Here is a 15741-nt window from a genome sequence, read left to right as displayed (position 1 = left end):
TATATGAATTGCAAAAGCTTTCTGCACAGACACAACGTGAGTGACAGTCCCTGATCCAAAGAGCTCACAGTCTAAATAGTGTGAGGGAAAGGACTCAGTTAGGGTCCCACAGCAGACCAATGTCAGAATCACAAATAGAACCCAGGAGTCCTGAGTCCCAGTCAAGTGCTATCACTATGGGGTCAAGGTCCATACAGTGCCCAGTGCAATGGGGGCTCCGATCTTGGTTAAGGTTTATACAGTGCCTAGCACAACACGGCCCTGATTTCAGTCAGGGTCTGTGCAGCAGCCAGTTGGAGAGGGGCCGTGATCTCTGTCAGAGTCTGTCCAGCACTATCGTATACACACACTAACAGTCTGAGACAGTCCTTGCCCCAGAAAGCTCACCACAGGCCCCCCGGCCTAACTCACTCCGCTGCCGCTCCCCGAGCTAGTAAGAGAACCCAGGCGTCCTGGCTCCCAGCCCCTCCCCCACTCTAGTCGGACTCCTGAACTGTGTCTCCGCTCTTGTTCCTTTTCCTTTGTCCCGGTAACAATGTGACCCGCTCCGCCTTCCTGGTCCCAGACTCCACCCCAGAGCCTGTGCGGGGCGGGGGGACGAGCCAGGCCAGCGGGCGCTGCACTGGGGGAGCCGGAGCACACCCCGGGAGAGGCGGAGAGACTGGGCCGCCGCCGCGGACGATCGATATTTGCGCCCGGAGCCCGCTGGTTTCCTGTGGGTGCCGGGGGTGTCCAGCGACCGAGGGGCAGAGGCATTTCCCACGCCCGGACCGGCCGGGATCCTGGAGAGACGCCCCCAGGAGCGGCGGCTTCCAGCCGGGGAACTTCTCCAGCCGAGGCATTTCCTCCTCGCTCTACCGCGGCTTGGGACAGAGCTCGGGCCGGGCCAGGAGGGAGCGGGATCTGGGCACGGCAGGGCGCGGGGAGCCGGGGCCTCTGGGTACTTAGATATCACCGGGGCCGTAGCTAGATCGGAGTGGAGAACCCTGCAGGCAGAGGGGCACTTCTGTAGCCCTGGGGGGATAGGCTGTAGGGGGCGGCCCTGGGAGAGGGGACAGGCTGTAGGGGGCGATCCTGGCCCCTGTGTGTGTGGGGGAACAGGCAGTAGGGGGGTGATCCTAGCCCCTGTGGGGGGGGCGGGCTGTAGAGGGTGATCCTGGTCCCTGGGGGAGGGGCAGGGTGTAGGGGGCTATCCTAGCCCCTGTGGAGGGGGGCAGGCTGTAGGGGATTATCCTGGTCCCTGTAGGGGGTGAACCTGGTCCCTGTGGGGGGGAGCAGGCTGTAGGGGGTGATCCCACCCCTTGTGAGGGGGAATAGACCAGAGAGAACAAGTCTGTGTCCCCCGGAGAGGGAGGGGGGGAATAGACTGCCAGGGATCATCGTGGCCCCTGGCAGGGGGAATAGATTGTAACTGGGATGAATCTGCCCCAGCAAGAGGGGGATTAAACTGTAGGAGCTGATCCTGGTTCCCAGATGGAAGGGGACTCCTGTAAGTGGGTGGGTTTCCCAGCCCCATAACCACCCTTCTCCCGTGAGACCCCTGTGAGCCGGGACCCCCAGCCTGGCCTTGCAACACCTCTCTGGGAAGATGCCCATGCCGTGAAGGGCCACATCTGGGCAGGGTCCCACTAGAGGCTGCCCCCAGCCTCTGACCCAGGATGGAGCCATTGAAGAACCTGCTGCGGAAGGGCGCATGGGGGCCGGAGCGGAGTGGCGGTGCGGCCTACACCAACCCGGTGTGGACGGCGCTCTTCGACTACGAGGCGGCAAGCAGCGATGAGCTCAGCCTGCGCCAGGGGGACCGCGTGGAGGTGCTGTCATGGGATGCCACTGTGTCTGGTGATGAGGGCTGGTGGGCAGGCCGAGTGCGGAGCCAGGTGGGCATCTTCCCCTCCAGCTACGTCTCCTTGCAGCCTGTCGGCTATGGCGAGGCTCCAGTTCACGCCGACTTCCGGGAGCTGCGGCTGGAGGAGGTGATTGGGGTGGGGGGCTTCGGCAAGGTGTACCGCGGCAGCTGGAAGGGCGAGCTGGTAGCGGTGAAGGCGGCACGCCAGGACCCGGATGAAGACATCAGTGCCACAGCGGAGAGCGTGCGCCAGGAGGCCCGGCTCTTCGCCATGCTGCGCCACCCCAACATCATCACCCTCAAGGCCGTCTGCCTGCAGGAGCCCAACCTGTGCCTGGTGATGGAGTATGCGGCTGGGGGCCCACTCAGCCGCGCCCTGGCCGGGCGCAGGATCCCTCCCCATGTGCTGGTGGACTGGGCGGTACAGATTGCCAGGGGCATGCAGTACCTGCACTGCGGGGCCATCGTACCTGTCATCCACCGCGACCTCAAGTCCAACAACAGTGAGTGTCACTCTGCAGTCACACTGTCCCATGGGATCCCTCTAGCTCCATTGGTGTCCCTCAAACCCGACCTGCAGGCAGTGGCAGAATATCCATTTGGCCAACGGGGCCTGTGCCCAGGGGCCCTGGTCAGTTGGGTGGCCCCTGGAAAAATGGGCACCCTGTGCCCTGACTAACTCTGCCTGCCTGGCGCTCCTGCCAGGGAAAGCCCCTGCATCCCAACCCTGCTCCCCAGCAAGAGCGCTGGAAGGGGGGGCAGGGCAAGCCCCCACACCCCAACCCCATTTCCCTGGCAGGAGCGCTGGGAGGGGGTAGGGAGACTGCAGGCAGAAGGGGTGGGGAGGGCCCTCCACTTGCTTTGGCCCAGGGCCCCACAAACCCCTAATCTGCCTCTGCCTGCAGTCCACTGGTGTACCTCAATCCCAACCTGCAGCCTCCTGCTATCCCAGCCCTGCCCCCCTTCCTGCACCTCTCACACAGCTCAGCTGGTGCATCTGAGTTCTGACCTCACTGACCCTGGGCAGCAGGAAGTGATGACAGTTATGGGACCTTAGAAAAATGTTTGATTTTTAACATGTACATAAAATGCAGGGGGCGGGGAATGGGATTCAGGTTTTAGCCCTCCCAGGGGCACTGGCTCCGATCTAGCCCCAGGGTCCGGGACTTGCTGGCTCGGGGGTTCCATTGGATTGAATGAGATACCAGGAGTGTTAGGGCATGTCTACACTGGGATAAAAGACCACTGCACAGCCACAGCTGGTCCGGCTCAGCTGACTTGGGCTCGCCAGGGTCTCAGAGCCTGGTCTCCAGCCTGAGCCCAAACATCTACACTGCAATTTTACAGCCCCGCAGCCCAAGCTAGGTAAGCAGAGCCGGGCTCAGACTCGGTGCTGCGGGTTTGTCATCACAGTGTAGACGTCCCCTTAGAGGCTTGAACGGTGAGGGAGCCTGGGGCCAGACTGAGCTTGATTAGGAGGAGTGGAGGTGAATGGTTAGAGCAGGGGAGGCTGAGAGTCTGTCCCCAGCTGTGGGAGGGGAGTGGGACCTAGTGGTAAGAGCAGGGGTGGGGTTAGAAGCCAGGACTCCTGGGTTCTATCCCTGTTCCTACCTAATAAATAATGAACTGGTTAAGTGGAAGGTTGGGGTCATGACTTTCGCCCTGGTTGACCCTGTCCCTGTTAGGATCCCACTGGCTCCTAAGGAGCTGATTGGCTGGCACTCCCTTGGACTAGGCCACCATTGAGTTCCCAGCATGCCCTGGTGCAGGGGGTGGGCAGGCGGGGGCTGTGGCTTATGTGGTGCCTGGATCAGCGGTCCTGCAGCACTGGGAGGAGCTGGGGTGGGCAGCTGGGGCTAGAAAGGGTCACAGGGCAGGGGGTGGGGTGGCGAGACTGAGGGGGACTAGACACATGCTGGCAGGAGGGCACAGGGACACATGCCAGCTGCCCCTTGTGTTTGTGCCTGGTGGGAGGCACAGGCTCACAGCTGGCTCTGTACAAATGGCCCCTCCCAGTCTGAATCCCCAGGTTCCCTCCCCTTTCCGGGGCTGCAGCCAACCCCCAAGGCAGGGGTGGCCTTCCTCAGGGACTGGGAGAGGGCAGCATTGGGGAGCAGGCTGAGATTGGGACCCTCGGAGGCTTGATGCTATACAGATCACGAGCCCCCCAACTGAGATCAGCGCCCCATGGGGCTGGACTCAACACAGACCCTGACTCCCACCCCAATTGAGATCAGGGCCCTGTGGGGCCAGACACTGCACAAACCCCCAACTGAGATTGAGGTCCTGTTGGGCCGGGCACTGCACATTTCCAGAGTGAGAGAATCTCTGCCCCTAAGAGCGCACAGTTTGAATTGACTAAAGGGTGGGAGGGGAAACTGAGGCACTGGGGAAGGAAACGGACTTACCCAAGGTCAGAGGCAGAGCCAGCAATAGAACCCAAGAGTCCTGACGCTCAACCCCCACTGCTCTAACCACTAGCTTCCACTCCCCTCCCAGAGCTGAAATCAGTGTGGTTGGTGGTGGGTGCAGTCATTAGCCCACACTGGGGGGGAGGGGAATGTGTCAGTCTCTATGACCCATCCCGATATGGCTGCGGGGGTCGTGTCCACAGGCTGAGCCCCTCCCCCACCCTGCCCATTTCCTGTCTTTCTAAATTAGACTGGTTCCTGTCTGCCCAACTAGCTCTGGAACCGGCTCCACTGGAGGTGCCTGTAGCTGGGGCGGTGTTTGGAGGAGGGCAGTGCTGCCTATCCTGCCCCCACACAGTGAGGAACTCCCTTTAATGGAGTCCTGGCCTGCCCGAGGGGCGTATAGGCTTTGGGGGACACGGGGAGGGAGGACACTGCTTGGGCAGGGGTCTGGTTTTGGGGTGGCTGAGAGGGACTGGGGAGGGAAGGCCACAGTATGGGGAAGAGACACTAGGTTGGGGAGAGGAGTATTGGGGGGCTGTGGTGGGGATGTAGAGCACTGCAGCATGGCAGGATCCAATGGGGGGAGGTCACAGCATGGGGAAGAGGGATAAAATTGGGGCTGTGGGGGAGGGGAGGAGTTATTGGGGTGGCTGTGGGGTGGGGGCTATTGGTGGACTGCAGTGGGGGAGGGATTATTGGGGGATGCAGGCTCGGGGAAGGGCATTGAATGGGGGGCTGTGGTGGGCATTGGGGGCTGTGGTCTGGAGAGCAGAAGGGGTGTGGGATGGGACAGTGGGGGCTGTGATCTGGGGGCCCCTAGGGTGGGGGAGGGAGTATGGGGGGCTGCTGACAGGGGGCGGTTGGAGCTGTTGTCCAGCCGTCCCCCCGGCCCCCAGCTGTGGGAGCGCCTGGCCTGGCCCAGGGCCTCCCTTCTCAGCTTCCTTCCGGCAGCTTCCTGCCCTGGTTTCCTGCCCCCCTCAGCTGGCAATGGTGGGGGGAGAAGAGAGAAAACAGCAGACGGGGAGGGAGTGTAAGTGCAGAGGACCCAGGAGAGGGGATGGCAGAGGTGAAAAGGGGAGGGACTCAAGGCGCGGGGGGGGGATTCCAGCTGTGCTCTGGTGCCTGGGAAAGGGACCCCTATCTTGCTCCTCCCCCTCCCTCCTGGAGGGTCCCCATGGCAAATGGCTGTACTGGAGAGAAAGGAAGGAGGGAGGCAGTGGCTGCAGCGCTAGGGATGTGGCTGCAGCGTTGGTGGGGAGGCTGGTGGGGGCAGCGCAGGGGGTGTGGCTGCAGCGCTGGGGGAGACTGGCAGGGGCAGTGCTGGGGGTGTGGCTGTAGCGTTGGGGAGCTGGTGGGGAGCAGCGCTGGGGTGTGGTTGTAGCTTGGGGGGAACTGGAGGGAGCAGCGCTGGGGTGTGGCTGTAGCTCGGGGGGGGGACTGGCGGGAGCAGCGCTGGGGTGTGGCTGTAGTTCTGGGGAGGGACTGGCGGGAGCAGTGCTGGGGTGTGGCTGTAGCTCAGGGGGGACTGGTGGGAACAGCGCTGGGGTGTGGCTGTAGCTCTGGGGAGGGACTGGCGGGAGCAGCGCTGGGGTGTGGCTGTAGCTCAGGGGGGACTGGCGGGAGCAGCGCTGGGGTGTGGCTGTAGCTCTGGGGAGGGACTGGCGGGAGCAGCGCTGGGGTGTGGCTGTAGCTCGGGGGAGCTGGCGGGGCTGTGCTGGGGGTGTGGCTGTAGCTCGGAGGGGGGACTGGCAGGAGCAGCGCTGGGGGTGTGGCTGTAGCGCTAGGGGGAGCTGGCGGGGCCGTGCTGGGGGTGTGGCTATAGCTTGGGGGAGAGCTGGCAGGGGGCAGTGATGGGGGCAAATGGCCAGGGGCAGCGCTAGGGGTGTGGCTGCAGCTGGGGGGGAGCTGGCGGGGGCAGCGCTGGGAGTGTGGCTGCAGCATTGCGGGGGGGACGGACTGGCAGGGGCAAAAGACAAAGCACTAATTCTCCAGCCAGCCGTGCACAATGGGCCGCTTAGTGCAGCACAGTCCCAGGGAATGTTTCTCTTTCGCCTACGGGTCATGGGGCTACAGAGCCCAGCTGGGCGGAGCTGGACGCCAGGACTCCTGGGTTCTCTCTCCAATTCTGGGAGGCGAGTGCGGGCTAGTGGTTAGAGCAGGGGGGCTGGGAGTTGGGGCTCGTGAGTTCTATCCCCGGCTTTGCTACTGAGACTCTGCGCAGAGTTTGCCCAGGTCCCTCCTCCCTGCCTCAGTTTCCCCTGTTGTGAAATGCTCTTGAGCCAGCTTTGCCAAGGAGCAGCTGCCGGTGATCCGTCCCCACTGGCACCTGCCTCAGCATGAACTAGCCCATGAGCCCTGGGAAAGGGGAAGTGATACCAGGCCTCTAATATAAGAGCTTATGTCTCTACAACAACAGGAAACGTGCTGTAAACAGCACATCAGCCATGGCTGGGAGGCCTTGGGGCCTGTCCCCTTTAAGAGGTGTGGGCTCCGATATGTGGGACATGGCGCCTTTCCCCTGCAGGGGCACTGACCCCTGTCTCCCTCACCCCCCAAGTCCTGCTGTCCCAGCGTATTGAAGAGGAGGACATGAATGGGAAGACGCTGAAGATCACAGACTTCGGGCTGGCGCGAGAGTGGCACCGCACCACCAAGATGAGCGCAGCTGGCACCTACGCCTGGATGGCACCCGAGGTCATCAAGGCTTCCACCTTCTCCAAGGGCAGCGACGTCTGGAGGTGAGCACTCACAGGCCAGCCAGGATGCCTGGGTTCCATCCCAGCTCTGGGAGGGGAAAGGGGGTCTAGTGGGTTGGAGCCAAGGAGGCTTGGAGGCAGGATGCCTGGATTCCATCCTACTACTGTGGGGGGAGGGAGTCTAATGCCCATTTCCCTCTTTCCTGCCCCTCCTTGGGTTACCACGGGGATGAGGGATGCTGGGGATGGTCTCCTCTCATCCCTACTAACACTCTCTCCCCTCCTAGCTATGGTGTGCTGCTGTGGGAGCTGCTGACTGGGGAAGTCCCGTACCGCGGCATCGATGGGCTGGCTGTGGCCTACGGCGTCGCCGTCAACAAGCTGACGCTGCCTATCCCCTCCACCTGCCCCCAGCCCTTCGCCCAGCTCATGGCAGGTAAGGGCAGGGAGGGAATCAGGACTCCTGGATTCTATCCCAGCTCTGGGAGGGGTGTGGGGCCTAGTGAGTAGAGAGACAGCAGGACCTGTGTCTCACCAGGGCCAGATCCTGGGTGGCTGGGCAGAGTGTGAGCGAGGCAGAGTTTGCCCCACCTCTGCTGGATGAGACAGACCCTGACATGTCCTGTTTCTCCTCCTCCCCCCCCTCCCCCAGAGTGCTGGGACCAGGACCCCCATGGGCGGCCCAGCTTCGACTCCATCCTGGCCCAGCTGACGGCACTGGAGGCCCAGGTGCTGGAGGAGATGCCCCAGGACTCCTTCCACTCCATGCAAGATGACTGGAAGCTGGAGATCCAGGGCATGTTCGATGAGCTCCGAGCCAAGGAAAAGGTACCGCTCCCCCATGCCCCCTTCAGCCCAGCCTCCTGCTCCCCACTGAGTCCCCACAGCCTGGCCTCCCCTCAACCCCCACAGTCCAGTCCCCCACTCCCTACTCAGGCCCCACACTCCCCACTGAACCTCTGCAACCCAGCCCCCCCCCCCAATCCCTCCACTTTGCACTCAGCCCCCCCAGCCCAGCCCCCCCACTCCCTACTGAGTCCCCCCCCACTCCCTACTGAGTCCCCAAAGCCCAGCCCCCCCACCCTACTGAGCCCCCCCACCCTACTGAGGCCCCCCCTCCTACTGAGCCTCCCCCTCACTTCCCACTCAGCCCCCACAGCCTTGGCTCCTACTCCTTACTGAGCCTCCCCACTGAGCCCCCTGACTGTTCCCCACAGCCTGGCATTCCCATTTCCCTCTAAGCCCCCCTCCAGCACAGCACCCCATGCCAAGTCCACTCCTGCCCCCTCCCTGCAGCACAGCGCCCCTTCCCTGCTCCCTCGTGCCCCCTAATGGTGCCCAGGGGCACTGCGGTCAGTGCTGCCAGTGAAGCGTGAGCCCCCTGCCCTCCCCCCAGCGGCACGGTGACCCCATCCTCACCCCACGGCAGGAGCTGCTGAGCCGGGAGGAGGAGCTGCAGCGGGCGGCGCTGGAGCAGAAGTCCCACGAGGAGTTCCTGCGGCAGCGGGAGCACCAGCTGGCGCAGTGGGAGCTGGAGGTGTTTGAGCGGGAGCTCACACTGCTCATCCAGCAGATGAACAAGGAGCCCCCCAATGTGAAGCGCAGGAAGGGCACTTTCAAGAGGAACAAGCTCAAGGGGCGGGACAGCGAGAGGATCAGCATGCCCCTCGGTACAGGCCTGGGGGCTGCGGGTTGGGACGCATCGGGAGAGCTGGAGGGAGCCCAGGGCTGGGATGGCAGGGGACTACGGGTTGGGATGGGGGGCACTAACAGGGCTGAGGGCTAGGGCAACCCAGGGCTCATAGCAGGAGGGCTGCTCCCCCTCCCTTGCTCTGAGTCCCCATTTCTCCCTCTGCCACCCTGCTCCCCTCCATGGCCATGTGCCCAGGCCACGCCCCACTCTGGGCTTTGGCTGGGAGTATGGAGGGCTCCAGGCTGTGGTTACTCAAAGCTAATTACCTTGTTTACTCTTCTTTCCCAGCAGGGGCGGGTGCGGGTAATGCTGCTAACGGAGACACCCGGTGTAAATCTGGAGTGTCCGGGCAGACACCAGTGTGGAAACCTTCTGGGGAGTTGAGATCAGAATCCAGCCCTGACTCCATTGCAGTCAGGACTCTGGATTGACCCTGGGGAGCTGAGATCAGAATCCGGCCCTGACCCCAGTACAGTGGGGTGCAGTGATCTTTTGGAGGTGGTGACTACGGGGGAGGGGCAGGGGACTGTTCTCACCCATCTCGTTCTCCCTGCCTCCTAGATTTCAAACACCGCATCACGGTGCAGGCCTCTCCCGGGCTGGACAAGAGGAAGAACGTCTTCGAGGTGGGGGCTGGGGGCTCCCCGACCTTCCCGCGCTTAAGAGCCATCCAGTGTGAGTGAGACACTGCAGCTGTAAGGGGCCAGGAGCTGGATTAAGGCTCTGTGCTTGCACCATGCCCCCCACCCTAGGGAATAGTGGCTTGGTGATCCCCTGAACTTACTCCATCATTTGGGGTGTATCTGGCTGGGGAGGGAGAGCTGTGCTGTCATCACCTTCTGGCCAATCAGAGAGGCACAGGTGATGATATCATAAGTATTCACCCATGATGTCATTTCCTTCTGGTCAGTCAGAGAAGCACAAACTATGATTAAGGCTATGATTATGTCACAAAATCTGTGATTTCCAGAGACCTCCGTGACATTTTCTGCTTCAGCCCCAGGGCCATGGGCCTGGAGCTATCAGCCAGCGAAGGCACCAGAGCTCTCAGCTGCCGGGGCCCTGAAGCTCCAAGCGGTGTCAGGGGACCCCACACACACACAGCTCCCAGCCCCCATGGGCAATGGGGGGCCTTGCAGCTCCCAGGTGCGTGCCCAGAGCTCCAGACAGCCAGAGATCTGAGCTACAGCAGGGGGTCTCCACAGATCTGAGTCACCATAGGCGGCCTCCGGAGTTCCCACTCACCAGTCCTGGAGCTCTGAGCCTCCACGGGCAGTGGGGGCCCGCAGCTCCCAGCCGCTGTGAGTTGTAGCAGCGGTGGGTGCTGGACCCCCCCACTACCCATTTTGTCAGGGTTATTTTTAGTAAAAATAGTGAATTTTTGTGTATTGCCCGTGACCTGTCTGTGACTTTTACTAAAAATTTCCGTGACAAAATCTTAGCCTTAACTATGATGTTATCACTATTTGGCCATAATTAGGGTTAACATACGTCCGGATTTTCCCGGACATGTCCAGCTTTTTGGGCTTCAAATCCCCGTCCGGGGGGAAATCCCAAAAAGCCGGACATGTCCGGGAAAATCGGGACATGCGGGGCCGGCGGTGCTGGGCCGGGGCCGGGGACTGGGCCGGGGGCCGGCGGTGCTGAGCCGGGGCCCGGGGCCGGGCCGGCGGTGCTGAGCCGGGGGCCGGGGCCGGGGGCCGGGGCCGGGGGCCGGGCCGGCGGTGCTGAGCCGGGGGCCGGGGCCGGGGGCCGGGCCGGCGGTGCTGAGCCGGGGGCCGGGGCCGGGGGCCGGGCCGGCGGTGCTGAGCCGGGGGCCGGGGGCCGGGGCCGGGCCGGCGGTGCTGAGCCGGGGGCCGGGGCCAGGCCGGCGGTGCTGGGCGGGCCGGGGGTGCTCGGCCGGGGGCTGGCCTGGGGCCGGAACCCCAGGGCCCGAGCCGACCCAGGCTGGAGACCCCGGGGGGGCCAGACTGGGCCGCGCCTCCTTCCCCCCCTTACTTGCTTCAGGCTTCCCGCAAATCAAATGTTCGCGGGAAGCAGGGCAGGGGGCGGAGTTGGGGCGGGGACTTTGGGGAAGGGGTGGAGTTTGGGCATGGGCGGGGCCGGGGCCCTGTGGAGTGTCCTCCTTTTGGACACTCAAAATATGGTAACCCTAGCCATAATATAATTTTGTACAATAAGAGCCGCCCCCAGGGGTCAGTTACACAGGGTATAATGATCCATGGGTTGCTTTATATTCCCCCCTCTCCCCATACACACACACACATATACCCCTCCCCTCAGCACCGATTGGCCAGAATTAAATTACATCACTGCTGTGCCTTTAGCATGTCCATCCTTATGTTGATTGGATGGAGTGAAGTGACATCACCTGTTGTTGAGTCTGATGACTCAACATGGTGTTGACTGGATGAAGGAAAACGATATCACAGGAAGTTGCTTGTGTTATCACTTCCTGTGACTAGCTCCGATTGGACCAGAGTAAATTACACTGGGGGAAGAAGTTGGTGCGGGAGGATGCAGGGATTTGCTGTTCCATTGTGGTCTGTGCTTTGTGCTGATTGGCTGACAAAATGACATCACAGCTTATGACAACATTACACAAGTTGATCAGAGAGAATTAAATCTTATCAGAGCATGTGACCTCATCTCTTGGGCCTCCCTGGTCAGCAGGAAATGACATCACAAGCGATTATATGTGACATAATTGCTTGTGATTTCTGATTGGTCTGAATGAAATGATATCACACAAAGATTGCATGTAACTTAGTTATGTGTGCTTTTCTAATTGGCCAGAAAGAAATGATGTAATTAGGATTATATGTGACATTACTTGTGCTTCTCTGATTGATCAGAAAGAAATGATATCACGGGGGACATACTGACATCACAAAATATTCACCCACGATGTTCTTTTTTTCTGACCAATGCTCTCCGTCCTGAGTAGGGGGCCCGGCATAACATCATCCCCCACTGAACCATGTGTTCCCTCTCATGCAGTGGAGCCCGCCGAGAGCAGCCAGAGCTGGGGCAGACAGGCACCACGCCGCACAGATGAAGCCTGGAATGGGGAGCGCCGCCCTGGCAAGAACTGGGGTCCCGGATCCCCCAAGCCCTGGGAGGGCAGCACCCAAAATGGCAGGTAGGGGATGCTGCTTCCCCTCTCCCATACACCCTTCCTTTCCCCTCCCTAAGCCCCTCACCTTGGTGTTTGGGGTTGGGGGAGAAATCCCGGCTGACCCCGATGATCACTAACTATAATATTAATAATGTTGAGCCAGGTACTGAGATGGGAGCCAGGATTCCTGGGTTCTTTCCCAGCTTGGGGAGGGGAGTGGGGTCTAGTGGGTTAGAGCAGGAGGGCTGGGAGTCAGGATTCCTGGGTCTTCGTTGTCCCTCCTCTAGCTGCTGCTCCTGGCTGTCCCCCCTCCCTGTCCCTCTCAGGATTCTAATCCCCACCCCCATCCCCTGCAGAAGGAGGTCCCGGCCGGAGGAGACAACCTGGTATGTTGAGCCGGAGGAGCCCAATCCTGTGGAGCCGGCCCCACCCCAGCCTGCCCTGAACGGTGAGTCCCCATGGGGGAGGGGACACGGGCTGGCTCTGGTGTCAGGCCCAGACTCCCCAGCATAGGGCCTGGGGAATTCAGCACCCAGAGAGCGTGTCACTGCATGTACGAGAGGAGCTCCTGCTGATGTCCTGAGCACCGCACGCTGCCCTCGACTGAGGTCAGGGCTGGGCAGCACATGCTTCCCCTGCTGAGATCATGGCCCCCCTTGGGCCTGGCACCACACAGACCCCCCTGGCTGTGAGCAGGGGCCCTCTTGGGCTGGGCTCCACCCCTCTCCCCCAGCTATGATCAGGGACCCCCCTTGGGCCCGGCACTGCACCAACGCACAGAGAGACAGTCCCTGAGCTCACAGTCTGAATAGCTGAGTGTGTGTGAAGATGGATGGGGGCAGAGGAGGAGGGGGGATGGATGCGAGGGATCTGTGGGAGGGTGAATGGATGGAGGGGAATTTGCTGGGGGGAATGGGACATGCTGGCTGTGTGTCCTGTTCCCTGCACTATCCCAGGCAGGGGATTCCCAGCATGGGTGTTGTTGCTTATGGCTCTGTCCCTTCCTTGCAGGTGATGTCCTCTCTCTAGGCCCCAACGGGACCCAGGAGTCCGAGGAGCAGCGGGCACCGGCTCCGGAGCGTATCAGCACCCCCAAACTCATCCAGAGAGCACTGCTGAGGGGCACAGCACTGCTGGCCTCTCTTGGTCTGGGCCGAGACCTGTCACAGGCCCGACGGGAGGAGAAGGGGGAGCCCCCACCCGTGCCCACCCCCCCGCCTTCTCCTGAGCTCATCCGCTTCTCCCCCAAGGACACACACTGCCCCGCCCTGCTGGTGGAGCTGGACCAGGGTGGGCTGGCCCGGACGCCAGGGTCCACGAAGGAGGACCAGGAGGGGCTGGCCCGGACACCAGGGTCCATGGAGCAGGGCCAGGAGGGGCCAGCCCGGACACCAGGGTCCACGGAGCTGCTCATCCACCTGGTCCCAGGTGGTGACAGAGGGTCCCTGACCCCCTTGTGGGGTCAGAGGTCACCAAAGAGCCCACGATGTGAAGAGGAGTGGAGTCCTGGCAGCAGGGCGGATAAGTGGGGTAAGTGGGGAGTGACGAAGATGCAGAGACTTTTCCCACTCGGGGTGCTGGCTCCAACCCAGCTCCAGATGGGGGATGGGTTGAGTCAGGTGGATGGGGAATGGAGCCTTTCCCCTCTAGGGGGTGCTGGCTCTGACTCAGCGCCAGGATGGGGGATGGGGAATGGGGCCTTTCTCCTCTAGAGGGCGCCAGTTCTGACCCAGCCCCAGGGCAGGCGATGGGCTGGTTCAGCTTGGGGGTTGGGGTTTGGCTTTGGGTTTTTCCAGTAGGCACTCACCCACTTGTTGTTCTAACATCCCCTGTTCTCTCTCACCGTAGGTGGGTCCCTCCCATCACCCTCATCCCCCTGCAGCCCCCACTCACCACGCCCCTCCCCACACACCAGCCTCATCTCCCGGCCCCGCCCCTCCCCTGTGCGCAGCCGCATCGACCCCTGGAGTTTTGTGTCGGCTGGGCCCCGTCCCTCCCCAGCCCAGTCCCCCCAGCCAGAGCCACGCCGGTGTCGGGCGGGGACCCCCGACTCCAGCAACCCCTTCATGACCTCCGACCCCTTCTTCCACCCCTCACCGGGACCTTTTGACTCGGAGACCTTTGACCCTTTTGCCTCGGCGCCCAGATTGACCGGTCTTTCCTGCCGCCTGGACCATGGCCAGCTCAGTCCCTACCCCTCGCCCCCTCCACGCCACTCCTCTGGCTTTCCTGCCCCTCTGGAGCAGACCAAAGAGACCCACCCCCTGCCATGGTGGGTGGCCAGAGCCCCGCAGGAGGACAGCAGAGTCCCAAAGTGAAATGGGCGATACAGGAAGTCCTGGCCTCTTTGGACAGTTGCACACAGGAAGTCCTACAACGAAAGTGGGCAATACTGGAAGTCCCACCCTCCTCAGACTTTGCATGGAGGAAGTCCCGCCCTCTTTGGACAATTGCACACTGGAAGTCCTGCCCTCCTCAAGTTCTGGGCACAGGAAGTCCCATCTTGCATGGATCATTGTACCAGATACAAGGCTCAGGTTGGGGTGGTCTCTGTGTTGGATGTTTGGGGAGTGCTGGGAGCTTTCACTATACACTGGAAAGGTAGGGGAATTCGGGGGAGCTCCTGTGGGGTAACTGGGGCACCTCCCCTCTCCTTAAAGAAGAGACTAACAGTGGCTTGGACGCCCTCTGAGCCTGGTGCCATGTTACACATGGCATGAGGTTGTCAGGTCTCTGCCAAACTCCCACCCTGGTCCTCAGAACCACTGCATAGGTAGTGATCACTGTTTGGGAGTGAGGGGCACTGGCAGAGCTGGGGAAGCCCAGGGCTGGGATAGAAGGAGTGAGGGGCACTGGGTCAGCCCATCTGTTTCATGAACACTAATAATGGGCCCCCTCTGTTCCCAGCGTGGGGTTCTGGTGTCCGGGTTGGGGACCAGCCACCCCTCCCACAAGGTAGCAGCCCCTGTTGCTGAGAGCACGGGGTGTCTTGGGGATATCCCTGGGTGGGGGGGACGACACTGGGAGGGGTCGATATGGGATCACCCCCCGCTTGCTACATTCCCGAGCACAGACTGGCTGCAGGTGAGCGTGCGCCTTGGTGTGCAAGTGTTGGTGTGCGTACAAGACTGGGAGTGCTGTGTACTCAGGCGAGTGTGCAAAGCATCAGGGGGTGCGCGTGCCTTTGTGCTGGTATCTATGGGTGCGTGCGAAGCCGGAGGCGTGGGAGCACGTGTGAGGGCTGGCCTGGGTGAGGCTGTACTGATACGTGAAGCTGGGCATGCTCGCCCATGCATGGGCTGGAGACAGGTGTGCTTGGGAGCAGCTGTGCCATCACCTGCACTTCCAGCGTGGGAGTCTGCTGCTTCCCTCCCCCATCTGTGGGGTCCCCGTTAACTCCATCCCTTCCTCCTGCTGTGAGTTCCTGCCCTGGGGGCAAGGGGGGGGGCAGGCCATGTCAATACCCCTGTAACTGCACCAAGACCCCAGGCTGGGGAGCAGCTGAAGCCTGGGCTGCCTGTGGATTGAGACCAAATAAACTCCCAGCTGCCTCCAGCTGCTGCCTGCTGCTTCCATTCTTGCCCCTGCTTTGGTTCCGTCCCCACCCACCCCCTGCAGCTCGCTGCACCCTCTCCCCCGGGTTATGATCTCAGAGCACCAGTAGGAGAATGCACAGGGTGCACTAGGCCCAGGGCAGGCCCTTGAGAGGCTTGGCCACCTTTGCACACCTGCCCGGTATGGGCATGAGCCTAGCATGGGAAGGAGCAAATGTGGGTGTGCGAAGACCTCTGGGTGCAGAAAGGACTCGGCTGTGTGTATGCCCCTCGCATGCCTGCCTGCCGCAGTGCCAATCACTGCTGCTTTACACTGACTGCCTTGCTCTCACGGTGGCCCTGGGTGCATGGTGCTATCCAGGGCACGTGGCTCTGGTGCCTGTGTGAGGGCATGCATGAATCTTGCAGGTGCCACATTTT

At 61.8% G+C, this 15741-nt stretch overlaps 1 protein-coding gene across 1 annotated transcript; it reads left to right on the top strand.

The window, feature by feature from the left end:
* Positions 1-272: 272 nt before the first annotated feature.
* Positions 273-15741, top strand: MAP3K11 (mitogen-activated protein kinase kinase kinase 11). Its single transcript, XM_024100326.3, has 10 exons — positions 273-2349; positions 6818-6998; positions 7244-7392; positions 7609-7784; positions 8386-8626; positions 9211-9324; positions 11650-11791; positions 12124-12215; positions 12779-13297; positions 13616-15741. The coding sequence occupies exons 1-10, from the start codon at positions 1659-1661 to the stop codon at positions 14083-14085; spliced, it is 2775 nt and encodes a 924-aa protein (XP_023956094.1). The 5' UTR covers positions 273-1658; the 3' UTR covers positions 14086-15741.

This window comes from Chrysemys picta, chromosome 7 (assembly GCF_011386835.1).
Source record: "Chrysemys picta bellii isolate R12L10 chromosome 7, ASM1138683v2, whole genome shotgun sequence".
Classification (NCBI taxonomy): domain Eukaryota; kingdom Metazoa; phylum Chordata; order Testudines; family Emydidae; genus Chrysemys; species Chrysemys picta.
Note: the sequence above shows the minus strand (reverse complement) of the source record. Positions and strands in the feature narration are given on the sequence as shown.